Below are 27978 nucleotides of genomic sequence, written 5' to 3'. Positions count from 1 at the left end.
AACACACACATATATATTATTAATGTGTTTTTAATATAAAAAACAGACGAGAAAAACAAACGGATCTTAACGCCACTTTATGGCCAATTTGAACTCCTCAGGGCCACACGCCAGTGATAAAAATTCAAATGTTAGCAATTTCCTCACTGACGCTCTCATTTCAACCTTCACTTGCAAGCAGGCATCCAAAAATTGTCTAGTTTTGTTAGACACCAATTCTGCATGTCGCAATCTTGGTGAACCATTATTAGCTATCAAATATAATGCCTTTAAGGGATCTTCATTCAAATAAGGAGGTTCTCCTTCTACCATTTCAATGAGCATTATCCCAAGTGACCAGACGTCGACCTTCTCATCATATTGCTTCTGATTCACTATTTCAGGCGCCATCCAGTATGGGGTACCCACCATGGTGGCTCGTTTACTTCTTTTCTCTGTTAGTTCTACGCAAAATCCGAAGTCTGTAATTTTGACCAATCCTCTAGAATTAAGCAAAATATTATCAGATTTAATATCCCTATGTATAATGTTATTGCCGTGTAAAAACTTCAAACCTTGACACGTCTCTCTTACTATATAAGAGATTTGACTTTCATTCAGTGCCGATGATTTCTTACCATCATTACTTCCTACGGCAGCATCCAATATGTCCGTTAAACAACCACCTTCCATGTACTCCATGATAACCCATAATTCTTCATCATCAATGATATAGGCTTCAAGAAAATTGACAATATTTTCGTGATGAGAGTCGTTCATCACCAAAAGTTCATTCATGATCAGCTGTTTCTTAGGTTGCTTAGACAAATGTATTTGCTTTATAGCCACCCTTTCTTTTACAATTCGATGACAATGTGAATTCAAAAATCTCAAATCATTTTCTTGGGGCAGCTTTATTCTTTTCGATAAATATACTGCGCCGCTAGCTCCCTGGCCTGCCTTTTCTATCATCTGGAAATACGGTCTCGGGTTTACATCAATTGCCACAGTCTTCATCTTCATTATTATTTCATCGAAATTACCTGCGTCCTTCAGTTCAAGAAGATCCTCTGTGGGCGCTCTGATTCCGCCATCATGATCCTTTGCGATAGGCGCGGATGGCGCTGCCCTGTGAGGCTTTAATATCGCATTACTGTCATGCCTTCGAAAATGCTGTTGAATAGCTTGCTGTTCTCTCTTTTCTAATTGTTTTGTTTGGAGATATGCTACATAGTCTTTACTGACGTGCATTCCATCTTCGTCATACAGTTTAGAATTCTTTATACTGGTGACACTATTGTTATCTTCGAAAGATCTGGGAAAAGGCTTAAGTTCGGATTGATATGCAGGCAGAATGGAATCCGTCTTGTTTTTCCTGAGCGTCTTACTCAATGATCTTTTGATAGAGTTACTTCTCTTGTTGACAATATACTTTGTCGGACTTTTCAAAGGCTTCAAACCTAAACTTGTATGGGTCTGCTTTTCGGACTGAATGGTGTCTAGCCCATTGTAATCCTCATAAAATTGCAATGCTTTGATAACGGCCTTTGAATTTCTATTCCAATCGTCGTAGGTAATTTCTGAGGTTTGTAGTAGTTTAGCCCAACCATCAGGCACCCCAACAAAATTACCCATTTTCGGGTCAAACCCAACATGCACTTTATGTGTAAAATTAGTTGGTGATGAAACACCGCTCAATAGTGGGCATTTGGCAAAAATAGCATCGAGCCAACCATGCAAATCTCTCTCGGTTCCTGTGGATACGAATATTGATCTTTTGGAATTGGATTCATAAAAATAGGAATTTATGGCGGATAAGTTGTCCCTTTGATCTGTTGCTCGAAGAATCTCAAAACAATTTTGCTTCAATTGTATCCTGCTAACGTTTGATATGCTAGTCAAAGCCACGGATAAAACGGGTTCCTCATTGAGCCTATCATTTTTGTAAAACAATAGATACGAATCATTCAATATCAAGTACCTTTTTTGCCATAAGAACGAGAACATTCCATCCGCTTTATAAGATATCCATCCTTCCTTTTTTATACCCTTCATGGAAAGAAATTCTCCCGATCCTTGCTTATATGTCCTCAAGTGTATATGTTTCAAAAATTTCACCTGTCGTATATTTCATTGGAAAAGATTAGGCGCAACTTTTTATAAATCCAATATATATTCTACTCCCACGAAAGGCTCCCCACACAACTTGGTTAAGTAAATGTGTTCTGTTCCTTCATTCTTTTTTTAGTTTAAAACAAACCACAACACCCGTGCTGACAACAATAGGAATTATCGCAAATCGATGTTTACCAGATCTGGAAACGGATAATCAACATTTCGTGTCTTCCAAGGGGCTGATAACATTAGGCGTATAAGGCAAAAAACAACAGAGTCGTGGGTTTTACAGCCGGCCTTTTTTGCAAAACTGAGAGAAACTACGCCAAGAACATCGTATGACAACATTCATGGGAAACTTTAAACTTGTTAGGTACTCCACCGTGCTCGCATTCTTACGAGCAAGGCACTGCAAGGAGCAACTATGCATCAAACATACGGTGCGATTGATCAGCAATGAGGCGATCAGGAAAAAGCCCGAACTTGTTTTTGCAAGAGACTGGCTGAAAACACTCAGTATAACGTGCTTGCCCTCGAAAGAATTCGTCTTGCGGTATGATCGTGCTAGTGGTCCGGGGGGTCAAAACGTCAATAAAGTGAATAGTAAATGTACGCTAACACTTCCTACTTTATCAAGTTGTGCTTGGATCCCTCACGAAGTGAGAAATATCATATGTAGCAGCAAGTTTCGCTACTATACTAAAAGCAGTGATTCTGTAGTAATTCAATCCGATGAAACCAGATCAAGGGAAACTAATAAACTAAAATGCTTCGAGAAGTTGGTCCACGAGATCAAACAAACCTGCCAGTTTCCTAATGACACTACGGCCGAGACTACGAAAAAATGGACCAACATTAAAGAGAAATCTAACAAAGTACGACTTCTCAATAAGAAGGCGCATGGCGATAAAAAGAAGAATAGATGCAAAATTAAATTCAATTACTAGTACATAACACGTAAATCTAAACGTAAGTTCCATCCAGGTTCACCGTCATATATATATGTATATATTCATCTATCAAACAAAAAACGCCTTCAACATCAAAGACTATAGGGATTATATCCATCTTCATCTTCATCGTCATCGTCATCGTCGTCGCTTGATATGGTGATATGAGATTCCTCGCTTTTCTTTTCTGACGGCTCACTTTTGGGTTGGGGTTTAACAGTTTCTGTCCTGGCCCTCTTGGTGGGTGGTTCTATTATTTCATAATCATCTTCTGTAGTAGTGGCTGTAGAAGTTGCTGTATCTTCGGTGAATTCTTCATCGTGAATTATTCTGCTACGTTTTTTATGATAGTTTTCATTTTCAATGATGGCCTTATTAAGTACCAAACCCCTTTCATCCTTAAAATCTCTTGCCTTACCACGGTACTTGATTACATTACCTAAGATACTTTTCCCTAATCGATCCTTAAAGGTTGCTGAATGCAATTCAAAACATCTATTTGTTAATAGATCAAAAGCACCGGCAAATGCCTTTTTGATGTCTCGAATATTAAAAGATCCTCGACTAATGTTATTTGATTCGTCGCCTGGATCTTGGATGGCCAAGGAAAATGGATTCTTGATAGGTTGAATAGCACTCCATGAAGATTTTGGAAAGTATATCGGGTAGCCATCCGATGATCCTAATGCAACATCGTCGTAACCAAAATTTTTTCCGTAAAGTTCGAAAAACTCTATCAGAAGTACACCCAAATTGTCCTTTGAATCAATTTCCTTGGTTATTATACGTGGATGCATATGCAAGAAGGAAAAAACAAGGCAAATAATACTAAATCCCCCCAAACCACCGGTATGCACATTATTTAGTCTTCTTGCATGTAAAAATTGCTTCACAATAAGAACCAATTCTCGAAGGCCAGGAGTATCGTTTAACCATTCTCTGATCAACTTTGCAGCCTCTAGACCATTTGTTCTTTCAAAGGAAACATCTATGTGTATTCTTGAATGTGGCTCGACAAACTTGATAATCGGCACACGAGCCTTAGCAACTACCTCAATCTCTGTTGCTAGATTATTTTTCTTCAAGTGACTTGCCAAGGAATACAAGTTATTTCTACTTTCTTTACCACCAAGTTCGCTATTTACCACACAATCGATATCGGAACCAGGCAAATACAAATCGGTTGAGTAGGACCCAAATACATGCAAATCAGCATCTGGCCATAGTTGTTTCAGTGCTTCCCTAATCGTACTTATAGTTTGGTTACGAATTTCAATCTCTTCACGACTTGGTGAAATATATGCAACAAAATCCTTGATTTCAAAGGTTAACCAATCGGAAATTTCCTTTTGCCTGGAATGATCATGGTTCAAGATCCATGGATAATCGGTATTAAGAATTTCCTTTTGCCTTATTCTCAGAAGTTCTGCTTCTTTTTTCTGCCTTTCCTCTTCTTCTTTTTTAGCGTCCTCATCTTCAGAACTAGCTGAAAGAGAAATGAAATCATCATTATTCGCTAGATCTCTTTCACTACCATGTACCGTCAATAAAGGTGTCTTATTTTCTTCAGTGGTTGAGGGAACGTCGGTAGGATTATCAAAATGGCCATCATAGTCATCAAATCCTTCATCATCATCCGATTTCTTTTCTAATACGAGAATGCCATCAGAAGTGACATGGTCGTCGGGATTTTTATTAATTTCTTGGTCGTTCAGCTTGGGCAGATTTCCTGCTTCGTTCTCGTCGCTCGTCGATGTATCCTTCTTCGACTTCCGCACCTTCTTGATTTTTTTATTTTTTTTCATCTTTCCATTATGCTGTTTCTTGGATTTCTTTGAAGAAGAGGAAGCTACTATGCTCTTTGCTCCCATAGTTATAACACGGTGGTCTTACTTTATTCACACTTTTGAGCAAGACAAAGTAACGCTTTCTGTCACCTATTCGTTGCAAGGCTTGATATATAAGATTATTTTACGTTGTTTTTTTTTTTTTTCACGTTTATTTTAGCAGCACGTATAAGAAGCTGAGCGCGATGAATAAATTCAACTCTCAAGAGGTAATTGGGAATCAGAATAAAAAATTGGATATGTGGCATCCAACACTCTCCACTCAAGTCCCCAGCTGAGCTTAGTATAAAAAGCGCGCAAAATACAAGGCATATTATATATACATATATGTGTACATATACAGTGTTGTTACCTGGCTTCCGAGTTTTTAAGGGTATTATTGGGGATTATTATTACAGATACAACTCGCTTTTGGAGGAAAGTCCAATTATTAAATCATTAAGATAGGCATAATGTTACAAGGGCTAATTTCGAATAAAAAATCAATGACAGAAGAAACAAATGTCTACTTCAAAGTTTCTGGAATATGAGAACTATGGCATAACCAACCGATGGGCTGTTTAACCTTTTGTTTATCGTTAACGTATCTTGAGTTTTCTAAAATTTCAATAACATAATTCAAGGAATACCCACGGTTGAGACCAGTTTGAATGGCTTTCCAAAGAACTTTTCTTCTCGAGTATCTTTTATTCACTGCTGGATCTCGCCTCCATGCTGTTTGGTAAAGAGCTTCCATTTTCCTTATAGAAGGCTGCCCATTTATGCCTTCAGTATACTCCTTCCATACTTCCATCACTGAATGCGGTGATTTAATAAATTCAAATGGCCTTGTACAAACTATCCGCTTCCTCTTGAGTCCCGTTTTGGTTTCATACTGTTCCTCTTCAAATGTCGGTACGCTTTCTTGTGCATCCGATTCCACCGCATTTTCACGATCTGGAGAAATTTTCTGCAGATTAGGAGACTGTTGAGACTGCGAAGACGTGCTACTTATGTATAAACCTTGACTTTGGCCACCATCATTACTGGGTGGGTTCGCTGAATAACCCTCCAAAGAAGGGACTAGATTAGGATTGTAATTCTGCGGCTTGTTGAATCGACTATCCACGGGGGGGTTGGCGCTGGTTTCTTGGTTTATTGGATTTGAACTGTTAGACTGTTGTTGATTCTTATCATTCTCTTGCGCATTTCCATTCAAAATGTCCTCGAAGAGCGTCTCATTGCTAACGGACCCTTCATTTTGTGTATTGCCAGTTTCGTCATTATTCATAGATACTGAACCGTAGTTCCTCTGAGCGCTCGGTGCCGGAGGCCCATCAGTGAAGCCTTGCGGGTCAAGGGTCTGACCCAAAGATATCGATGTAGCTGACACCCCATGCAACGTTCCACTCAGTTTCTCACTCAGAATCTCAGCGTGGCGTTGCTGGTCATTCAGTAACGTTGATAGAAAGGCGGTCAGTTCGTTAATTTGTTGCTGTTGGGAATTTACCACCACATCGTATTTTTTGAAGTGAAGGTCGAGACGATTACTCAACGCGTGGAAGATTCCTTCAAACATCGACATCCGCCTTTCCAGTTCTACAACACGATTCGTTAGCATAGCCTCATTCTCGTTTAGGTTTGACGTCCCTATATGTTGATTACTTGACATTTCGATGCCTGCTCTAGGTAATCTCCTTTTCTACTTTCGTTTCTTTTCTTGTAAGCGAGGGGACTTTGATTAATGAATCAAAACACTTTACCTTTGGCAAATACTTCCTGTTCAACAGTACAGCTGATAGAAACCATGGGTTATAACACACCGTATTGTAATATACATCGTCATATCCTTTCACGTATCCTTATTATCTTGGATTTCTCCAGAAAAGTATCACTACAAACGAATAGTTCGAACGGCTTTTACAGAAGAGCTATCTTATGTAAAGTGGAGATCCGAGATTTCAAAGCTAACACAAACGTGTTCACAAACGTGTTCATGTGATATTCTGGGCCAGATTGTTTGTCACTAACTTGGTCAGCTCCAAGTACTTGTTAGAAAATTTCACATACGATGGTAAAAATACATCTTCATTGGACTGATCGTTTACCTTAGGTAACTTTACCGTTTCCCTAGATTTTCTTAACGTATTAAAGAACTCTTTAGAGGACTTTGTTTTTATTCTCGTCGGGTTACTGTAAATTCCGACGTCGTTGACATACTCAAAGTCTATGAGTCTGGCATTTGCCGTGGATCCATCATCTTTGGGAGAGCCCGTTAAACGAAATTCTTCTTTGGAACACCTCGGTAGCATGACCTTGTTCTCATCTCCAAAATAGACCAAATCACTAGTTAAATCTAACTTGAAATACACCATCGACCTATCTTTCATGATTGATCGCATTAAGATTGTCAATAAATCGTCTCTTGTCATTTCATTATCATTACTTATCTGCAGCATCATTATGATATCATTTATGGAGATGCAAGAATACAATCGTGCGATTTTTTTCCATAGCTTTAGGGTCTGGGCCAGATAGTAGATATCTTGAATGATTTTACTCAGTACTATGGACAATTCGGGGATACGAGATATATTAGCGTTTAGCTCTCTTAATTCCAACTGTGTAAAACATTTGTAGACATTCTTTAACACACTAACAACGGGGCTACCTAAGGCAATCTTCACCTGTTCGAAATCAAATGGATTAATTTTATCGGTACTGATAGCTTCTAAAATTATGCTGGTGAAGATGAAGCCGCAAAGCACAAATTTGTGAAACAGAGAAGTAATATCTCTCTCCCGGAATTTCCCCATCTCCTCTAAATGCTTTAAAATATGAAGGAACATATCTTTCAATTCTTCTTTCCGATCATAATAATTCACCAGTGCGAAGGAGATATCGTCTTCCGAATCAGAGTCTAAAATCCAAACCGCCTTGGAAGTATACAATATTACCATCAATCCAGACTCTTGCGAGAAGGTAAGCGACCTAGATATCATCAGCTCAAAGTTTCTTATGCATTTTTCGAATAAACTTCTATTTTTTATTCGTGCAGACTTCATAAACTCCAATATGTAATACTGCAGCAGTATTGACACGCTTTCCAAATCATTATTATCCTCAATAGAAGCATGTTCATTACCCCGAGCGATATTTTGTATTTGAGAAGAAATTTCTGGAATGAAAATATCACCCGTAGTTAATCTTCGATGCCAGATAAGTGCAATAAGCAACTTCTTTCTGATGATATACTGAAGATTTTTGAGTTTGCTGTTTTTGTCTGACTTTTTCAATATCCATTGGAACTGATCCATGAAATTTTTTTGAAACTTAATTCTGCAGATCATATTCTCTTTGTCAACCTTCTCCACGTCGAATAAGAACACTCTTTCCCACTTGGGTGCCAGTATCTCAAAAGTGTCTGAGAGCAATTCAGATACATTTTTATTGATTTGGTGATCCATTCTTTGTAAGAAAACCGACATAGTTGCTGTATCTTCAAGAACTTGAAGGGCTAAATCCCTGGTACAGTTTTTTTGAAAGTAAAGCTGTGCTGCTCTCAAACGTAATATTTCATTCAATGCCTTAAATTTCCACGCCAAAAGCCTTTCCATACCATCATCACACGAAAATTCACCCCTATAATATATCTTCAGAAATGAATCACGAGCTTCTTTGTATTGTTCGTCCCTCTTGAAATTTTGACCTTGCTCAAAGAGTTTTTCACAAATATCTTCCTCTTTATGGTCCTCCTCCAATGAATCCTGCACATGCTGTAAATGCTGTCCCACATCTCGGTCTTGATGTTCTCGATCATCCTCTTCATTTAGTCGCAACATTTCCTCGTCTTCATCACCGCTTTCCTCTTCCATTTCAATGGACTCCATGCCTTCATCATCCGATAGCATGAAGTCATCATAGTTATCTTCTTCATCAGACATTCTTAGTTTTGTGAACCCTCTGGACTTTTACTATGTTAACGTTATCGGTATTTGATACAGTTGAACAGATCACAAACAAATGATCCAGCACCCCTTATAGTATTTTTCAGCGAGGATCAAATTCTTCAAAAATGCACACTTAGTTCTTTAGGGAAATGAATGAAAAAAAAAAATCAAACTGGCATCAGCAAACATAGAATATTCGCTAGTGTTCGCATGTTCGGGTCACTGCTCTGGTAATATACGCAGGAGTTATATCAGTAGGTGTTAAGTACATTCTTAAGAAATGAGTTTTCAGGAGGGCATGGAAAGCTAATCGGCGCAAAGTTCGTTGCCATTAAACGAACCTAGAATCTCAAGTTTCGAATGACGGTAACTGAAGTCCAAAAGATATCAAATTAGTGGCGTCATTGCCAGTAAAGGCGATTGATCAAGCAACCTGAGAGTAAGATCAGAATCTCCTTCTTTTAGACACTACGGAAATTCTGATCGCAAGTAAACCAAAATTTATGAAAAAGCTTCTCAGAATATTCTATCTTTTGATATCAATAAATTGGTCATTTTAACGGCAATTGTTGGTCATACTTGATGGGCGTTAAACTGCCCAGAAACCACACGATTGCTTGCCCCTGTATATAATCTCTCAAGTCCAACCAGAAGGAGAAAACGCTCGATCTACGGTAGCTCGCTTAATGTGCCATAAGCCGCCTTCCTACTTTACTTATGGCTGCCAAATGAAACCATAAATTAAAGGGATGCAAAAGCCAGATCAACTATATAAGAATACATTTAGAGAAGATAAGTACTTCCTTCATCTATACGAAGGGATTTTGTGTACCAATCAAGATGATTTGATCTGTAGAAACTGCTCGTCATCCTGATCACTATATGTGTCCTTTACGTACTTTCGTCCCCCCTTTCAATTGCGGGCCCCCCCTCCTCTGGTTGGTTCCTCAAGATATTCACTTGCTCATGGTGATAAGAGTCTTTTTTTCCTTTTCCAGAAATTCTCGATAGCTTCTCTTCTTAAATGATACAGCCGTGCCTACAGGCGGTAATTAACAGGCGAGATGGCGAAGAGTCACACCGCGTATTCCAAATATAATATAAGATTGATTTCAGGTAGACAAACATTTCTTGGCGCGCCTACAACAAACTCATATTTTCGCTTGGTAAGGCTATCAGGTGAATCTCAAATAGAGAGAACAACTGGAGAATGTTGAATATTCCCATTATTGCGAACTCCAAAAGGTTCTTGTTCCCCAAGGATCACGAAGCGCAATCTACGCCAGACGATGATGTGGAACTCGAGATGAGAGAGGGCCCAAGTTCAGGCTATCATCCAAATTTGAATGTAGATGATGCTATTCTAAAGAAAAATAGTGATCAGGTGGATCTTGATGCTACTAAATTGACCAATGTCACCTCAAGGGTCTTAAATACCCCAGAAGACTCCTTAATCTACGATGATGATACAGAATTTCCAGATGGCGGACTTCAAGCGTGGCTGGTGGTCTTCGGTTCTTTCATGGGACTCATACCAGTTTTCGGCCTAATTAATTCTTTAGGAGCCATTGAATCGTACATTTCCAAACATCAACTGGCAAATATTTCTTCTTCAACGACGTCTTGGATTTTCTCCTTATACCTAGCTATCAGTTTTCTGAGTTGTATACTTTCCGGTGGCTATTTTGATAGAAACGGTAGTATTGGTTTGATGTGCACCGGCACAGTTATCTATACTGGTGGCATTTTCGCACTAGCAAGTTGTAACTCTGTGTGGCAGTTCATATTAGCGTTCTCCGTGTGCTCTGGGCTTGGAACAGGAATTTTAATGACTCCTTTGATAGGAACTGTAGCAACCTGGTTTTTAAGGAGAAGAGGTATTGCTACGTCCATCAGTACCATGGGGGGTTCCATAGGAGGTATTATTTTCCCCATAATGTTAAGAAAATTATATAAAGAAGTGGGTTTTCAATGGGCGATCAGAATCTTGGCATTCATTTGCTTGGCCTCTCTCGTTTGCGCTTCAGTCTTCGCCAAAGAAAGGACCAAACCTTTCGTACAACCATTCGAATCCAAGTCGGAAGTGGCGAAGTGGTATATTTCCTCCGTATTCAATTGGAGATATTTTTTGGAGGGAAAATTCTTATTCGTGGCAATAGGTGCTTCCTTTGCTGAAAGTTCCCTGACTTCATGTGCTACATATCTAGCATCTTATTCCATGGCAAGAGGGAACACAGAAAGTGTTGCTTATACAATGATCACTGCTTCCAATGCTGTTGGTATACTTGGAAGGTACATTCCGGGCTATTTTGCAGACAAGTTCATCGGCAGGTTCAATGTCGAAATCATTACCATCTCGATGGCTGCCTTATTCAATTTCGTTATGTGGTTACCATTTGGAGGTAATACAAAGGTTCTATGGGCATACGTCTGTCTCTGGGGGTTTTCGACAGGTTCTATTCTATCGCTAACACCTGTGTGCATTGGACAGATTTCTAAGACCACTGATTTTGGCAAACGTTATGCGACAGTATACCTGTTACAATCGTTGGTTACTATCCCAGTTCTACCAATCGGAGGTACTTTAATTGGCAAGGGTACTGTAGCCAACTATAATCACTTTATTATATTTAATTCAGCGTTAATGGCAGCGGGTGCTGCATGCTATGTGATATCAAGACATATTTGTGTTGGTGCAAAACTTTGTAAGTTTTGAGACTCATACTCAGAGAAATATCTTCCTTTTTAGCTTAAAAATTGTATATTCACTATAGCTTTTAAAACACTATACCATCGTATACACACATTTGTGCCATACCACCCTTTCCTGCTTTTAAAGACTGTTTTCGTTTCGATTGTAGGGTGTACAGGTTCAAGTTGTACCTATTTGTCAAATATGTGTGGGTGTACAATTCGAAACTTTCTTTCTCTCGAAAAGTGACTTTTTTTTTACCGAAATTTCATTGTCCGAAATTTCGTTTTTCGAAACGCACTCTTCTTCACTTGGACGCTGCTGTAAACTTTTGGCTTCCTCAAGTGACGTTCGTAAACTAGTTTAAAACTAGTCAAGTTGAAATTTTTGCTATGATCAATTTTTCGCATCTTCTTCAAGAAAAAAGATCATCAAGCTTACGGATTCACAATGGGTATCGATCACACTTCCAAGCAACATAAGAGATCTGGTCACAGAACTGCTCCAAAGTCTGACAATGTCTACTTGAAGTTATTAGTCAAATTATACACTTTCTTAGCTCGTATGTTCAGAAATATTATTAGTGGTTCCAGCCAACGCCAATATATGGTTAGAAGGATTCTGTTACATCGGATACAATGAATTAACCTACGAACTTTGGTAAGTCCGTTAGTTTTCTAATGTATTCAATGAGGTTTGCTGAAAAATATTGGTTAATGTTTTTCGCGATTATCTAGTACTCGCTTTTGATATGACAGGCTATTAGCTAGTCAGTTCAAGCTGATTGAAATGGGCGTCGTATCAAAAGAGACTAGACGTTAAAATTCTGCGAGTGCAAACGAATAAATGAAAAGAATATCATTTCTTCTCTAGATTACGTTTTGTGCGGTATTGCAAACCAGTGAGCAGAATCTTATTCTAATCCAATGTAAGATTAGTATGGGAAACAATCGTTTTCCAGTCCTTCAGTCCATTAGTTACTAACATTTTTCTTTTATTTTTAGGTCGTACTGATGCTCCATTCAACAAGGTTGTCTTAAAGGCTTTGTTCTTGTCTAAGATCAACAGACCACCTGTTTCTGCCTCTAGAATTTCTAGAGCTTTGAAGCAAGAAGGTGCTGCTAACAAGACTGTTGTCGTTGTTGGTACCGTTACCGACGATTCCAGAATCTACGAATTCCCAAAGACCACTGTTGCTGCTTTGAGATTCACTGCTGGTGCCAGAGCTAAGATTGTTAAAGCTGGTGGTGAATGTATCACTTTGGATCAATTGGCTGTCAGAGCTCCAAAGGGTCAAAACACTTTGATCTTGAGAGGTCCAAGAAACTCCAGAGAAGCTGTCAGACACTTCGGTATGGGTCCACACAAGGGTAAGGCCCCAAGAATCTTATCTACCGGTAGAAAGTTCGAGAGAGCTAGAGGTAGAAGAAGATCTAAGGGTTTCAAGGTGTAAGTTAGATAAGATCAAAATTTCATATTTACTCTTTTATTACTCATTTGTAATTCATTACCTACATACACTTTTAATCGTTTCCTTAAACAAATGGAACAATTATATCACGTAATTAGGGTCAATTAAGAATTGCGTTCCATTCATCACGGATTAATGATTTTGATTAAAGTCCATCCTCTATTTTCCTGCTCATTTCTTGCAGAAACTTTATCAGGACTTTACTACATCCGTACATAAAGCATGTCTGTTTAATCCGTACCCCTTCTCATACGCGGGCGAGTCACCTATTTTCTTTTCATTTCTCACGAAACGAGTCGCCAAACACCGTGGAAGTTTCCGGGCTAGAGAGGAACCTCTGAGCTTGTTTGTAAATGTCCCATTGAGACATTGGTGAGATATAGGTGAATTGAAGTAAATATGGCTTGTATAACTTGTACCAGGTGTGTTCGGTAAAACTTGATTCAGAGTGAAGTTGAACGATCGACAAATAGAACAAAAATGCCAGGTGTTTCCGTTAGGTACGTAAAAATGACAGTGATGATGATTATTATTATGTTTCAGGAGCTCAAATGGAGACAGAACGCAGTTGTCAGCAGTGAGCACGCGTATGAAGACCGTGTCCACCAACGTAAGATAGGTCACGTTGTTAGACATATATTTTCACAGTGTATTATGTCAACTCCACCCATAAAACAAGGTATTGACCCGAGATTCATGAGTAATAAAATATCAATTTAGAAGCCATTGAATTAGAGAAAAAAACTGCGAGGACAAAAGAGGCAACTTAGCATTTCGACTCTACTGCGACGAAGCTCCAAGAGATATAATGATCAATGGAGTACTTTTTTCAAACTGTCCTATTTACTAACAACAACTTTTTGTTTTTATTTTTTTTTCTACAGAGACGTTGCTGCTCAAGATTTTATTAACGCTTATGCTTCTTTCTTGCAAAGACAAGGTAAGCTAGAAGTTCCAGGTTACGTTGACATTGTCAAGACCTCTTCTGGTAACGAAATGCCACCACAAGATTCCGAAGGTTGGTTCTACAAGCGTGCCGCCTCTGTTGCTAGACACATTTACATGAGAAAGCAAGTCGGTGTCGGTAAATTGAACAAATTGTACGGTGGTGCCAAGAGCAGAGGTGTCAGACCATTTAAGCACATTGACGCTTCTGGTTCCATCAACAGAAAGGTTTTGCAAGCTTTGGAAAAGATCGGTATCGTTGAAATTTCTCCAAAGGGTGGTAGAAGAATCTCTGAAAACGGTCAAAGAGATTTGGATCGTATTGCCGCTCAAACTTTGGAAGAAGACGAATAAATATAAATCTTTAAATTATATATATGTATATATATGTACTACTGCAATTATCATCATACAACAAGTAATAATAATAAAGTTTAAAAGCTACAAAGAAGAAGGAAATCGCACGCCAAACGTTTTAGAACCATTCCGCTCTAGGAACTCTGTTAACGCGCCTTTTCGATCCTACTTTGCCTTGCATATATTCCGGCTAGCCCGTTGCTTTTATATTCGGCGAGCCAGTAATTCTTACTATATACGGCAAGGCCGCCGACGTTGACTTATTTGAAGAAGCGTGGTTAAACGAGGGCTTCCAACATAGTTCTATTCTTCAAGGTATACATTCGCAGTAGAACTGGCCAAGTGGGGTGAAAAACCATTTTAAAATTATTTCTGTCTGCATTCTCGTGTTGAGACTATGTGTCCGCATTGCGTGGACCCTAGTTTCCCTTTATGCATCTTTGTTTTTTAAAGTTTGCTAACTCCGCCGAAGGAGTTCAGTGTTATATAATGTGTGTACGTAAGTACATGGCTGTTAGATTTTAACACCTAAATCTCTAATGTTTGACTTGCGAAAATATTCTTACATCGGCAGAAACATTTAACTTTTTTGATCGTCTCAAGATGGCCAATGTTAGTTCTTCTCATGCCGCAGTTGCTGTTGGCGCTAGCGAAGCCCATCAAAGAAAGTATTCCTCCGAGGAAGTTATTGAATTGAAGGATAAAAAAGATTTTAAAGTGGCCCCTGAGGAAGACGCTCCAATAAAGACTTTCACAGTCAACTCAAGTGACCACGAAGAAGACAATGCACATGTTTCGAAGAGACAGGTCATGAGAGATATTTTTTCTAAATACTTGAAGTTTATTGGTCCCGGATTAATGGTTAGTGTGGCTTATATCGATCCCGGTAATTACTCTACTGCTGTTGACGCAGGTGCCTCCAATCAATTTTCACTACTTTGTATCATATTGTTATCCAATTTTATCGCTATATTCTTGCAATGCCTATGCATCAAGTTAGGTTCTGTCACCGGACTGGATTTGAGTAGGGCTTGTAGAGAGTATTTGCCAAGATGGCTCAACTGGACATTGTACTTCTTCGCAGAATGTGCTGTTATAGCCACTGATATAGCCGAAGTTATTGGTACAGCGATTGCTTTGAACATTCTGATCAAGGTGCCACTACCTGCGGGTGTGGCCATAACCGTTGTGGATGTGTTCTTAATAATGTTTACATACAGGCCAGGAGCATCTTCAATCAGGTTTATTAGAATGTTTGAGTGCTTTGTTGCAGTATTGGTTGTTGGCGTCTGCATTTGTTTCGCAGTAGAATTGGCCTACATCCCAAAGACTACCTCGGTGAAACAAGTATTTAGGGGATTTGTTCCATCGTCTCAAATGTTTGAGCATAATGGTATTTATACTGCCGTCTCTATTTTAGGTGCTACTGTCATGCCACATTCCTTATTCTTGGGTTCTGCATTGGTGCAGCCGAGGCTTTTAGATTATGACGTTAAGCACGGTAATTATACTGTTTCAAACGATGATGATAAAAAGAAGCAATCCAAATCTGATGAAGCAATCATGGAAGAAAAATACTACAATTATAGACCCACTAATGCTGCTATAAAGTACTGTATGAAATATTCTATGATTGAATTAAGCGTAACTCTTTTCACATTGGCCCTCTTCGTCAACTGCGCCATCTTAGTGGTAGCAGGTTCTACGCTATACAATTCTTCAGAGGCAGATGGGGCAGACTTATTTACTATTCATGAGTTGTTATCGAGAAATTTGGCACCAGCAGCAGGAACGATTTTCATGTTGGCGCTTTTATTAAGTGGTCAATCTGCAGGCGTGGTATGTACTATGGCAGGCCAGATTGTTAGTGAAGGTCATATTAATTGGAAGTTGCAACCATGGCAAAGACGATTAGCAACCAGATGCATTTCCATAATACCCTGTTTGATCATTTCTATTTGTATTGGTAGAGAAGCGTTGTCAAAGGCGTTAAATGCTTCCCAAGTCGTCTTATCTATAGTCTTGCCATTTTTGGTCGCCCCTTTGATTTTCTTTACCTGTAAGAAATCTATCATGAAAACAGAAATCACTGTTGATCATACTGAAGGAGACAATAGTAATCATCAAAATGTCAACACCGCTTCTGGGGCTGTAGTCAATGCAAGCAATGAGGTCGACCAAAGTAATACTAGTGATATGGAATTAGAAAATGGGAAGGAAGTCAAAATTGTTCATATGGCGAATAACTGGGTCATCACAGTGATTGCTATCATTGTGTGGATTTTCTTATCATTATTAAACGTTTACGCCATTGTCCAATTGGGTATGTCGCATGGTGATGTCAGTTAGCGCTTGCATTCTGTGGCGCTTTCATGTACACTTTCCTATCGGATCTTAAGTGGAGTGATTTGTGTGCTCCTTATTTTGTATGACGATCAATGAGGCATGAAATTTCAAGTGACTTTTGTAAATACACAATTAAATTTAATGGAAAATAATAACTATTTCAAACTAATATGCCTCCATATATATACTTGTATACTATAATTGCTTATGCCTATTAAATAGAAGGACTGTTAAATTATACAATGAGAAGTTTTTTTTTCGATCTCTGCCTCTTTTTTTTACCTATTGTATGGATGGTAGCCATTATTACGTCTATTATATCCACCGCGACCACCACGGCCATTTCTCCTGTGGTTTCCGCCGCTACGCTGATTATAGTCACGGTCACGGTCATTACGATCACGATCACCGCGATCGCGGTTGTAGCCATAGCCGCTATTGTGGTCGTCATTGTATTGCGATGGACCCTTTGGGCCGTTAGGTAGATTCAAAGGTGGAGAACCTGAATCAGTGGTTGAAGTATTGCCAATGGTTTGGACGTCATTGGATTTATTATTGTCAGAATCTGAAGGTGCTGGGGAGCCTTGGGCAGTGCTTGAATCTTGTTGTGGTTGATTCAAAGTCATTGCATTTGGTGGCATTGCAAACCCAGGCATCATCATTGCCATTTGTTGCATTTGTTGTTGGTACATTTGAGTGTAGTCCATACCGGTTTGTTTTTGCATTTGCTGGTAATATTCTTGCATCTTTTGATAGTAATCAGTCATTGCTTGTGGATTCATCATTGGATTGTAACCTCCCATCATTGGATTTTGATACATTTGGTTGAAGTCCCCCTGGTTACTAAAGTTACCACCACGACGGTTCATGTTGCCGGTACTTCCGGTATTGGTTCCGCCGTTGTTTGATGATTTCTGTTGCATATGTCTTGGCTCAGCTCTCTTGATTTCAATTTTGCGATCTTTAAAATCAATAAATTTATTCTGACAGACTCTGTCGACGGCGTCGGCAGAATCATAAGTGACAAAACCAAAGCCTCTTGATTGACCAGTGTCCTTATCTAACATCAACTGAGCATCAATAATTGTACCCCATTGGGAGAAAAACTCTTCGAATTCCTTTGGTCTAACATCTGGGCCAATTCCACCGACAAAGATTTTGCCGGTTTTATCTTGCTCATCTCTTGGGATAGCTCTTTTTGGGTCGATAACTTTACCATCGAGAATATGCTGTGTCTTTACCACTTCGTCGACACTGGAAGGTTTTTCAAAAGACAAGAAACCGAACCCTCTAGATCTACCAGTAGCGGGATCTTTCATGATTTTCAAGTCTGTGACGGTACCGTATTTACCGAAGTATTCACGAAGATTATCTTCGGTCGTATCCCAATTTAGACCACCAATGAACATCTTACAACTTTCTTTCGACAAATCAGCTTTCGAACGTTCTTCTTTGGTTTGAGCCACTTGTTGCTGAGTGGGTGGTGACTGAGAAGATGGTTGCTGGAATTGCGACATTGTTTGTTGAAGTTGTTCCCAAGGTAAGCCAGGAGCTCCGGCAGAACTAACGTTTGCATTGGCGTTTGCAGACATAGCGCCTTCTTGTGGTTTCTCATTTTTAGTTTCTTCATTGGAGCTTTCCTTTTCTTCATTTGCAGTGCCATCTTGCTTGCTAGAAGACGACTCTTGGTTGCTATTATTATTACTACTACTGTTGTTACTATTTGGATTATTTAGTTTGTTCAAGCTAGAAGATAATGCTTGTAAGGCGGCTAGTTGATCTAGTTGAGACGTACCGCTGCCATTTTTCTTCTGGTCTTCATCTTTTTTCACTTCTCCAGTAGTGGTTGGCTTATCGTCGGCGTAGATATCGTTAAAATCTTCTTCGTCAGAGCTCATTGTTTATTTAACCTACTCTCTATTTTATCAGACTTGCGTATACTGCCGAAGTTCTTTATAAATAAAATATTTGCGTCTTTTATGAAAAGATTGTAATATAAACAGTAATATTAATACAGAATGAAAAAAGGGCCAGTAGTTTGTGTGATGCACGCTTTTTCTATTTCTTGTCTTTGAGTATACCTTTTCTGTTAATTTTTGTTTCTTCTTTCTTTCGTTGAAAAAAGGTTAGAAAGAAATCTAGAAAGGTACGAGGTTGTAGTTATTAGACACTAAAAAGTAAAAAATACACGTAAAAATTTATAACAGTATATTGTATTGATACTTGACTATTTGTAAAGATTAAATAACTAATCGAAACCGTCTTGATCTTTTGTTTTCTTATAATTACTACCTAAGGGGAACCCGAAAGAAAAGGGAAAAACGGCTGGGCGACAGGGAACCACGCCGCCTTTTATACATTTTTTTTTCGTCTATCGAACAAGGCATCTCGGCCTCGCCCGTGAGGGAGAGGGGGCGAAAAAAATGAGAAGGAAAACACTCTTCCGGGTATCGAAATGATGTGCAGATTTAGCCGCCCAGTGTTTTGTGAGCCTTTTGATACTAACACTTGAAAAAGATCGGCACTGCTCCATTTGCTAATCAGACTTTGCCTTTGAAATGGTATCTTAAGCCCTTTTCCGTTGTTTTTTGCTGCCCAGAGGATCGCATTTCTTGGTATTCAGTACATATCAATGTTTTTTCTGAAATAGTACTCTGTGAGAGAGTTTTTTATTACCCGTCGTTTTTTTGTTTTTTGGCACTGGAAAAAGAAACGTCCTGGTAAAAGTGAAAAAAAATCGATGATTTGGGCATCGAGGCCTCGATATAAGCAATATGGACGTAAAATAGGATAAATAGGTACACCGTAAATAGAATAGAGGCAAGCACGTTATGAAGAGGTACCTGCTTTATATGGTTCAAGTTCACTTGAACTTTAGAAGGGCAGAGCTAGAATCGCTAGCAGATTTATATAATCTTTCAATAGACTTCTCCCAGTATAACACCGAAAGTCCATTTTTTGTTGTAGAACTAGAAGACGACCAGCAAGCTAGGGATTGGGTCAAGAGATCTATTTTGACTAGAGGTATTTACGAGTATTGGGGACAGGGTACAACGCTGGATGAATTGCATCAAGATATCCAGCGTAAGTCTAATTTTGAACAAGATCTACAATTAAAATTTAAGCATTCCACTTTCAAGTTCGAATTCGAATGCTACAAAGGTAATAATAAAGCTAACAGAATAAAACAAATTGAAACTTTCCGTTACCTGGACTTTGAGGGGAAGATTGACATAAAGCATCCTCAAGAAGTCTTTACCGTTATAGAAGAGTACACTCCAATATCGGAAAATGTTGGGGGGAAGACTCCCACAAGGATTTTTTTCGGTAGACAGGTTCAAATGAGTAATAGAAGTGCCATGGAGAAATACGACTTGAAGAAAAGGCCTTACAAGGGTACAACGAGTTTCGAAGCGGAATTATCGTTGGTTAGTGCCAACATAGCTCAGGTGAAACCGGGAACTATAATGTACGATCCATTCGCAGGCACGGGCTCCTTCTTGGTTGCCGGTGGACATTTCGGTTCTTTAGTTATCGGTTCCGATATCGACGGCAGGATGATTCGAGGGAAGGGGGCCCAAGTGAACATCTCAGCCAACTTCAAAAAATATGACGAAAGTTCTCAATTCCTCGATGTGTTAACCATGGACTTCACAAATAATGCATTAAGAAGCAACCTCACCATTGACACCATATTGTGTGATCCTCCTTATGGAATAAGAGAGAGTATCAAAGTCCTGGGCGCTAAGGATCCGGAAAGATTCCTTGGGAAGGAAGATTTGGTGATTAATGGTGAAAAGGCGTATTTGCGCCGCGATTATATCCCGACTAAAAAACCATATGCTTTGGATTCATTGTTGGACGATCTTTTACAATACTCTTCTGAAAGATTACCGATCGACGGGAGGTTAGCCTTCTGGATGCCCACGGCAAACGATGCCAACATTGAAACCATTGTGCCGATGCATGAGAACCTAGAGCTGAAGTATAATTGCGTACAGGAATTCAACAAATGGTCAAGGAGACTACTGGTCTATATCAATCGGGGTGATACTTTTAATGGGCCGAGTAATCATGGATTAGTACGTTCGAAGGATAATTTCAGGGACCGGTACTTCAACAACTTCAATTAATGAACGCGGGAAGCCCTTTGTAACTTTAGAATATATACTCGTTTTACTTCGAAGTAATATGTGCGTATAAATATATCTAGCAATATTTATGTTTTCTCCATGCCCGAACTGTTTCGGTGAGACAATTGCTTGGGAGGGAAAAATGATAATAAAAAAAAATTACTGTATATATATATATATATATTGAAGAACTGTCTATTTTCTATAAACCAACATGGCAACGTTCTCTAGGGATACATCAGAATCCACGTACTTAATCAGTTCTGCATCAAATTCTAAAAAAGTTTCTCTTACATAGGTTAACCTGCCCTCGTCGATAATACGTCTTGCCATTAGACCAATGTTTTCTCTCTCTTTAATAGTCATTTTATATGGTTCGGCGCCTTCAAACGATTCCGCAACGTTCACTGTGTCCGTAATAGTCGTACCTAGTTTTCTTCCGCAAGTAGCCCAGGAACAGAATTTAGTCAGCATACGGAAGAAGCTTTCATATGTTAGGAGGGAATCATTGGACTTATATTTGTCAAGAAGTGATGTGATGTAACCGCGGTTGACATAATCACTGTGGTCACAAGCATGTCTGCAGCACATGGCAATACAAATTGCTCTCAGTTTAGAATTCGATCTATCGTTGTTATCACCATGTAGAACTGAACTATTTCTTATGCATCTTAAGGTTAGATCTGTAGCTACACCACAAAGGTGTTTAGAGATGCAAACATACTGGCTCTTGTCCTCACATGTTGATGTTAGAATAGCATCTAACTTTAAGTCCCTAATGTCTATCTTTGTCCTCTTTATGCTGGGGCAGTTCAATTTTTGGGATTCAGCACTTGATGTTATCTCCAAGAAATCGTCCTTAATCTTTTTATCGAATTTCATTCTGTTTGCTGCTCTATCAATCAACACGAACTCGTTAAAATTCGACTTAGAGTGATCCTCGGAAGAAATTGCCAGTTGCGTTAAGACGTATAGACTGATGTAACGCGAGAACTCGGCCCTGCCACATCCAAACTCAATAAAGCTCAAACTCATTGCCCCTTCAAATGCGCCAACGGCAACTAAGGTTTCAATCAACGAAGACTGCTGAACGGCATGCTTGGTGTTTGAAGACAATTGAGGGAACCGTTTCAAAGACATTAATTCATTGTTCAATTGTCTCAACGGTAAGTCATCCATCGACTCCTCCTCAAAAACTTTGTGCAGCAATTGAATGGCTTGAATCAAATGATCAGTTGTAAGATCTATCTTGACAGGCGGCGAGGAAGTTCCACTCCCTCCGTTATAACCCGGTTCGTAATATGGTTTGTCATCGTTTAAATGGCTTAGTTTGGTCTTGTTACATTTTTTCAAATGCTTATCCACCTGATCCGCCCAAACAGTATGCTTCAAATCCAATGGACACGGAATTCTTTGCCTTTCTTTCTCCGTTTTCAAACCGTCCTTATTATGGGGTTGAAGATTGGTTGCCTTTTTCACCAAATGCAAATGCTCGGAACAATACAAGTTTTGTGAACTTCTGGTCATCCCACATCTTCGTTTCTTTTTTTCCATGAAATATTCACACTGCAACCTTTCAGCAGGCTTTGCCTTTTTAACAATATGCCCAACATTATCTTGCGACATTCTTTCTTGAATGATAAGCTCGAGGTAAGTTCAACGAAAGCTCCATTGTGCCTGCATACACGTATGTATAGATACTTTACGTAATGTTACTAAAGTGCCTGTTTTTGTTTTTTTTTCCATTTTTTCACTATTACTCGACCTGTGATGCGATGAGCTCAGAAAAAAAGAAAAAAAAAACGCAAGATCAGATCGTATACGAAATCTCGGTTCTTGCGACAAGAGGTTTTCCATATGACCTGACACAAACGGCCTACAACACTCTAGAGGATCTTTTACTACATGCAGTGCACCTATCCAACGAGATCACTTTCACATTTCCCCAATATCTCGCATTTTCCCCAATTCTACACATCGGGGTCTTCCGTGTACAATAGCGTTTCCAGAGCTTGTCACTTTTTTCCTCTTCATAGCTACGTACGGAATGAATATGTCAGTTGCCCGTTTCACGGCCAAATGGAGTCACCATATACGATACGACTCCTTTGATCCGCAGTGCTTTCCCCCATTCGGCCGTAGCCGTTCTAAAGCCGCCGTGCCTAGCCCCCAACACTCCCCTAATGATCCCGGGAAGTTCCGATTTTTTTCCTTTGTTTTATGGCATTTTATGCTATCCAAAGGTTGGTAAGGTCCGGTTTGGATTTAAGGTAACTGTGGAAGCTATCTCGGTTTCTAAAGATTACTAGACACGCGCGTGCGTGTATATAAAGATAAAGGTTTATTGATATGAGAGAAGCTGCTGCATAGTCATTTTCATTCTTTTTCCTTGTATATATTTCTTTCCCTTTTGCTTAAGATATCCAGTAAAAACTAATAGAGAATATAACGATATAGACTATTACAAAAGTACAATACAAAATCACAAAAGCTACAGTAACATGCCTCACTCAGTCACCCCATCCATTGAACAAGATTCTTTAAAAATTGCCATTTTAGGTGCCGCTGGAGGTATCGGGCAATCGTTGTCACTGCTTTTGAAGGCTCAGTTGCAATATCGGTTGAAGGAGAGTAACCGCACCGTTACCCACATCCATCTCGCTCTCTACGATGTTAACCAAGAGGCCGTCAATGGTGTCACTGCTGACTTGTCTCACATAGACACTCCTATTTCTGTGTCCAGCCACTCCCCCGCAGGCGGCATTGAGAACTGTTTGAATAACGCTTCCATTGTTGTTATCCCTGCAGGTGTTCCTAGAAAGCCAGGTATGACTCGCGATGACTTGTTCAACGTGAACGCCGGTATTATAAGCCAATTAGGCGATTCTATTGCCGAATGCTGCGACCTTTCCAAGGTCTTTGTCCTTGTGATTTCCAACCCTGTCAATTCTCTGGTCCCCGTGATGGTTTCTAACATTCTCAAGAATCATCCTCAATCCAGAAATTCTGGTATCGAAAGAAGAATCATGGGTGTTACTAAGCTCGACATTGTAAGAGCTTCCACTTTCCTACGCGAGATAAACATCGAATCCGGGCTCACTCCCCGTGTCAATTCCATGCCTGACGTGCCCGTAATCGGCGGACATTCCGGCGAGACTATCATTCCATTGTTTTCTCAATCAAACTTTTTATCCAGATTGAATACGGACCAATTGAAGTATCTAATACATAGAGTTCAGTACGGTGGCGATGAAGTGGTCAAGGCCAAGAACGGTAAAGGCAGTGCCACGTTATCCATGGCCCACGCGGGTTACAAGTGTGTCGCCCAATTTGTTTCTCTACTATTGGGTAACATTGACCAAATTCACGGAACCTACTACGTGCCATTGAAAGATGCGAATAACTTCCCCGTAGCACCTGGCGCAGACCAATTACTACCACTAGTGGACGATGCAGCCTACTTTGCCGTGCCCTTAACCATCACTACGAAAGGTGTCTCCTACGTGGATTACGACATCGTTAATAGAATGAACGAAATGGAGCGCAACGAAATGTTGCCAATCTGTGTTTCCCAATTAAAGAAGAACATTGAAAAGGGCTTGGAATTCATCGCATCGAGATCTGCTTCGACTTAACGGTAGTGCCAGAAGGAAGCATCTAATAATTCTAAATGATAATATTCTCGTTCAAACATAGGAAGGAAAAAAAGAAATAAATAATCAATCATATCGAACACACACACACACACACACACACACACAAACATATATATTCTATCTATATAAGTGGCTCACCATGAAAATAGCCGATCACTTCAAACCCAATTAATAACATTCTTACTTCACGGTCCGGCGACGGAAATCTGTTCATTTACTGATTGTGCGAATGCTTATTCATCACGCTTTTGGTCATCGTCCTGATCTTAAACCCGCTACGGGGTAAACCCGTTTTTCGTGTGCAGGAAATCACAACATTTTCACAGTATTACCTCATCTAGGTGCGCTCTAGCAGTCATGGCTTTTTAACATGTTATGAAAGATTTATTGTATATTTAAAGAAAAATTTAAAAAGATATTAAATTTATTAATTAAACGAATTAGATTAAATGTAACCGATTCTGTTAGCAATGTCCAAAGCATCGTAGTCAGCAGTTAATCTAACGTAAGCCTTCTTGGTACCGTTTGGTCTAACCAAAGTGTTAACGTTCAATACATCAACTTCATATAATTCCTTGACGGCCTTCTTGATTTGGTATTTGTTAGCTTTCATGGAAACTTGGAAAACCAAAATGTTACCATCTTCAACCTTCTTCATAGCAGTTTCAGAAGTGATTGGTTGTTCAATGACTTTGTATGAGTCCAATCTGTTGTAGTGTGGAACAGCCTTGGAAGCATATTTTGGAGCTCTAGCCAACTTCAAGGTCTTTGGTAATCTGAAGGTAGCGGAGGTTCTGACCTTCAAAGCCTTCTTACCATTGGTACCCTTAACGACAGCTTTTTTAGCGGCAGTAGCCTTAGCTATTTGAAAAAGTAAACTCATAGAGAATGAATTTTTAATCTGTTAGTAAAATGTTGTCTCTTTTGTACATCGATGGAGCACAAAATATGAGAAAAAAGTCGAAAAGAAAAATAAATACTCTCTTGATACTCTTTGGCATGATGAGACGAAGACGAGCAGGGTAGTACATTCATTAATGATTGCTAACAAAAAAGCACACTTTTCACAACCACGCCACACATTTATCAAGACAGTAGTTGGTAAATAAAAGATTCCAAAGGTTGTATCATTCATACTAAGTCAAGTCTTTGATATTTTGTTCTTTTTCGAGAGCGGATTTTTAATATGTGGTCATCATATTTCATCGACATCAACTGTATCACTTTCCATTATCTTCTCTTCAATTCTTTTGCACTATTAAAATTGGAATTCACATACCAGATGGAGCCATTTTATCTTATTGATCTTCTTTGTTTAACCTTTTTCAACAGCAGAAGAAAACCATATGAATTTCTTTAAAACTGTTCTGAAATAATTTTTGTAAGATAATATCTAAAAGATTGTGTGCATACGAAGGATGTCGCATTGAGAAGCACTCCAATGCTGTGTGGGGAGGCAGGGCCTAGAAAGAAGCCTCCTTCCGGCACCTAGAGAGGGGTGGTGTCCAGCGTCCTGTTCGGTGTGATGGCGCGGTGGCGCTCGACGGAATCAAAGATGCGACTAGGCGGAAGATATGTTACTTTCTGAGAAGAGCGAGCCTAATTCTCCAGTCTGACTTTCGCTTAACCGCTCTCCCACTTTTTTTGTCGCGCAATGAATACTAAAAAAAAAAAAATAGAGACACAAGAAAACCTCTCAATAAAACACCCGTACACATCGTAGTTTGACCCATACATTATTGCTGTTAGTACAGAATACGGAAACTGTTAGATTAGAACCATCAAGGTTGCTGTATCGGGGAACACAAGATAAGAAGCTCAAAGAGCGCCGAGACAAGGACACATAATGATAAGGTTGTTTGGGGGTAATTTAGGCTGCTTTGTATATGCTAACTGGGCAGGGCTACGTAGCAGCCCAAAGAAAAACGTAACAATAAGAAATCTTGTAGGTAAGGGGTTAGTGATCTTATCAGATTAGATTATATTGACAAATTTCGCATAATTGTAATTGCAGTATCTGTTTACGTCAAGGTATTTTAATTTCACATCTCTGTAAGACTTGTATCCGTGACCTTAGGGTTTATAAAGAGGTGCCATTCTTTATTGTGCAAAACACAGTAAATACATCGATGAGGAAACTAAAAAAATAACAAAAAAAACACCATCCACTTGGTGATTTTAGTAATATCATACAATGCTTAAAGGAAAAAACGTTTTCGGGAGCATTCCCAACAGAATGACAAAATTTGAGGGCGAGCAGTACTTTATCAATGATATCGTTTCGATTAAAAGCAGGCAAAAGAGCAAGATGTACGTCAAAGAAGGGAAACGAATAGGCCGTGGCTCGTTTGGCACCGTAACCCAGTCATACCTATCAAAAAACAATACTGAGTGGTCAGGTCCTTATGCTATTAAAAGAGTCGTTAAATTTCCCAAAGTCGAATCCTTAGAGTTGGAGATCTTGCAAAACATCAAACATCCAAATTTAGTTTCTTTAGAATTTTTCTTCGAGAGCCAGTGTGCCACCAAGGATGGTGGACAACTATGCCAAAAAAATTTTGTTATGGAGTATATTCCTCAAACTTTGAGTTCTGAAATCTATCAAAATTTCGATAACGGTTACAAGTTGCCTACAAAACACATCAAGTTGTACGCTTTCCAGATACTTCGAGCACTTCTTACCTTACATTCCATGAACATATGCCATGGCGATCTCAAACCGAGTAATATACTTATTGTTCCAGGTACCGGCATTGCTAAAATATGCGATTTCGGCTCAGCACAACGATTAGAGGGCAACGAAGAGCCGAAGACTTATTTCTGTTCGAGGTTTTATAGAGCGCCTGAACTGCTTTTAAATTTGAAGAATTATACAACGCAGATAGATATATGGTCGCTTGGTTGCATAATAGGCGAGATGATAGAAGGCCAGCCTCTTTTCAAAGGTGATAATGCTAAATCACAGCTAGACGAGATAGCCAAACTATTAGGACGGCTTCCTCCTGAACATGAAAGTTCTGTAAACGAGTCTCAAGAATTGAAAGGTGCCTTGCATGACTGTAAATTCAAGAAATTTATGCGTTGGTTCCCAAATATAGAGTTTTTTGACGTGGAATTCTTATTGAAAGTACTGGTCTATGATTCCGTTAAAAGATGGGATGCTAAACAATTGATGGCTCACGAATTTTTTGACGCGTTGAGGAATGAAACCTATTTTTTGCCAAGAAGTTCAAGTATGCCAGTGCATCTACCGGATTTATTTAGTTTCAGCGCATCGGAGAAAAAGACTCTTGGAGACTACTACAATTTAATTATACCATCATCGGACTAGTTATTTGATCTCAAACCATTCTTGCATTTGCTCTCATCATACATTCTTACTCTATCAACCCACATGCATCTTTCATCAGACTTTCCTTCCAATAAAACCGTATAATATATTGAAGTATGTACATTTTTATTTAACAAACATTTATTATTTCCAAAGAGAATGTTGAAATGTATATTCATTTTTTTTATCTAAGTCGGTTCGCCGGACTTTACCTCGAAGATGTTTGA

The 27978-nt window shown here is 39.2% G+C and overlaps 15 protein-coding genes across 15 annotated transcripts; 8 read left to right on the top strand and 7 right to left on the bottom strand.

Annotated features, from left to right (window-relative positions):
* Positions 1-66: 66 nt before the first annotated feature.
* SKM1 (putative serine/threonine protein kinase SKM1) lies at positions 67-2034 on the bottom strand (the record flags this gene model as incomplete). Its single annotated transcript, XM_056231063.1, has 1 exon — positions 67-2034. The coding sequence occupies one exon, from the start codon at positions 2032-2034 to the stop codon at positions 67-69; it is 1968 nt and encodes a 655-aa protein (XP_056084919.1).
* Positions 2035-2432: 398 nt separating this feature from the next.
* On the top strand, positions 2433-3041 carry PTH4 (Pth4p; the record flags this gene model as incomplete). Its single annotated transcript, XM_056231062.1, has 1 exon — positions 2433-3041. The coding sequence occupies one exon, from the start codon at positions 2433-2435 to the stop codon at positions 3039-3041; it is 609 nt and encodes a 202-aa protein (XP_056084918.1).
* Positions 3042-3136: 95 nt separating this feature from the next.
* Positions 3137-4915, bottom strand: PAP2 (non-canonical poly(A) polymerase PAP2; the record flags this gene model as incomplete). The annotated part of the gene is made up of 1 exon (XM_056231061.1): positions 3137-4915. The coding sequence occupies one exon, from the start codon at positions 4913-4915 to the stop codon at positions 3137-3139; it is 1779 nt and encodes a 592-aa protein (XP_056084917.1).
* Positions 4916-5396: 481 nt separating this feature from the next.
* MSN1 (Msn1p) lies at positions 5397-6542 on the bottom strand (the record flags this gene model as incomplete). The annotated part of the gene is made up of 1 exon (XM_056231060.1): positions 5397-6542. One exon carries the CDS (start codon positions 6540-6542, stop codon positions 5397-5399), a length of 1146 nt encoding a protein of 381 aa, XP_056084916.1.
* A 322-nt stretch (positions 6543-6864) lies between these two features.
* Positions 6865-8814, bottom strand: RRI2 (Rri2p; the record flags this gene model as incomplete). Its single annotated transcript, XM_056231058.1, has 1 exon — positions 6865-8814. The coding sequence occupies one exon, from the start codon at positions 8812-8814 to the stop codon at positions 6865-6867; it is 1950 nt and encodes a 649-aa protein (XP_056084915.1).
* Positions 8815-10030: 1216 nt separating this feature from the next.
* On the top strand, positions 10031-11536 carry MCH4 (Mch4p; the record flags this gene model as incomplete). Its single annotated transcript, XM_056231057.1, has 1 exon — positions 10031-11536. The coding sequence occupies one exon, from the start codon at positions 10031-10033 to the stop codon at positions 11534-11536; it is 1506 nt and encodes a 501-aa protein (XP_056084914.1).
* Positions 11537-11962: 426 nt separating this feature from the next.
* On the top strand, positions 11963-12965 carry RPL18A (60S ribosomal protein eL18; the record flags this gene model as incomplete). The annotated part of the gene is made up of 2 exons (XM_056231056.1): positions 11963-12074; positions 12517-12965. The coding sequence occupies 2 exons, from the start codon at positions 11963-11965 to the stop codon at positions 12963-12965; spliced, it is 561 nt and encodes a 186-aa protein (XP_056084913.1).
* A 498-nt stretch (positions 12966-13463) lies between these two features.
* RPS19A (40S ribosomal protein eS19) lies at positions 13464-14282 on the top strand (the record flags this gene model as incomplete). Its single annotated transcript, XM_056231055.1, has 2 exons — positions 13464-13483; positions 13868-14282. The coding sequence occupies 2 exons, from the start codon at positions 13464-13466 to the stop codon at positions 14280-14282; spliced, it is 435 nt and encodes a 144-aa protein (XP_056084912.1).
* A 606-nt stretch (positions 14283-14888) lies between these two features.
* SMF1 (divalent metal ion transporter SMF1) lies at positions 14889-16634 on the top strand (the record flags this gene model as incomplete). The annotated part of the gene is made up of 1 exon (XM_056231054.1): positions 14889-16634. The coding sequence occupies one exon, from the start codon at positions 14889-14891 to the stop codon at positions 16632-16634; it is 1746 nt and encodes a 581-aa protein (XP_056084911.1).
* A 275-nt stretch (positions 16635-16909) lies between these two features.
* Positions 16910-18529, bottom strand: HRP1 (Hrp1p; the record flags this gene model as incomplete). The annotated part of the gene is made up of 1 exon (XM_056231053.1): positions 16910-18529. One exon carries the CDS (start codon positions 18527-18529, stop codon positions 16910-16912), a length of 1620 nt encoding a protein of 539 aa, XP_056084910.1.
* A 933-nt stretch (positions 18530-19462) lies between these two features.
* On the top strand, positions 19463-20764 carry TRM11 (tRNA (guanine-N2-)-methyltransferase; the record flags this gene model as incomplete). Its single annotated transcript, XM_056231052.1, has 1 exon — positions 19463-20764. The coding sequence occupies one exon, from the start codon at positions 19463-19465 to the stop codon at positions 20762-20764; it is 1302 nt and encodes a 433-aa protein (XP_056084909.1).
* Positions 20765-20959: 195 nt separating this feature from the next.
* On the bottom strand, positions 20960-22390 carry TRM13 (tRNA:m4X modification enzyme; the record flags this gene model as incomplete). Its single annotated transcript, XM_056231051.1, has 1 exon — positions 20960-22390. The coding sequence occupies one exon, from the start codon at positions 22388-22390 to the stop codon at positions 20960-20962; it is 1431 nt and encodes a 476-aa protein (XP_056084908.1).
* Positions 22391-23265: 875 nt separating this feature from the next.
* On the top strand, positions 23266-24399 carry MDH2 (malate dehydrogenase MDH2; the record flags this gene model as incomplete). Its single annotated transcript, XM_056231050.1, has 1 exon — positions 23266-24399. One exon carries the CDS (start codon positions 23266-23268, stop codon positions 24397-24399), a length of 1134 nt encoding a protein of 377 aa, XP_056084907.1.
* A 466-nt stretch (positions 24400-24865) lies between these two features.
* Positions 24866-25712, bottom strand: RPL25 (60S ribosomal protein uL23; the record flags this gene model as incomplete). The annotated part of the gene is made up of 2 exons (XM_056231049.1): positions 24866-25281; positions 25700-25712. The coding sequence occupies 2 exons, from the start codon at positions 25710-25712 to the stop codon at positions 24866-24868; spliced, it is 429 nt and encodes a 142-aa protein (XP_056084906.1).
* Positions 25713-26614: 902 nt separating this feature from the next.
* YGK3 (serine/threonine protein kinase YGK3) lies at positions 26615-27751 on the top strand (the record flags this gene model as incomplete). The annotated part of the gene is made up of 1 exon (XM_056231046.1): positions 26615-27751. One exon carries the CDS (start codon positions 26615-26617, stop codon positions 27749-27751), a length of 1137 nt encoding a protein of 378 aa, XP_056084905.1.
* Positions 27752-27978: the final 227 nt, after the last annotated feature.

This window comes from Saccharomyces kudriavzevii (genome assembly GCF_947243775.1).
Source record: "Saccharomyces kudriavzevii IFO 1802 strain IFO1802 genome assembly, chromosome: 15".
In the NCBI taxonomy this organism is placed as follows: domain Eukaryota; kingdom Fungi; phylum Ascomycota; class Saccharomycetes; order Saccharomycetales; family Saccharomycetaceae; genus Saccharomyces; species Saccharomyces kudriavzevii.
This window is presented reverse-complemented; position numbering and strand designations above follow the sequence as displayed.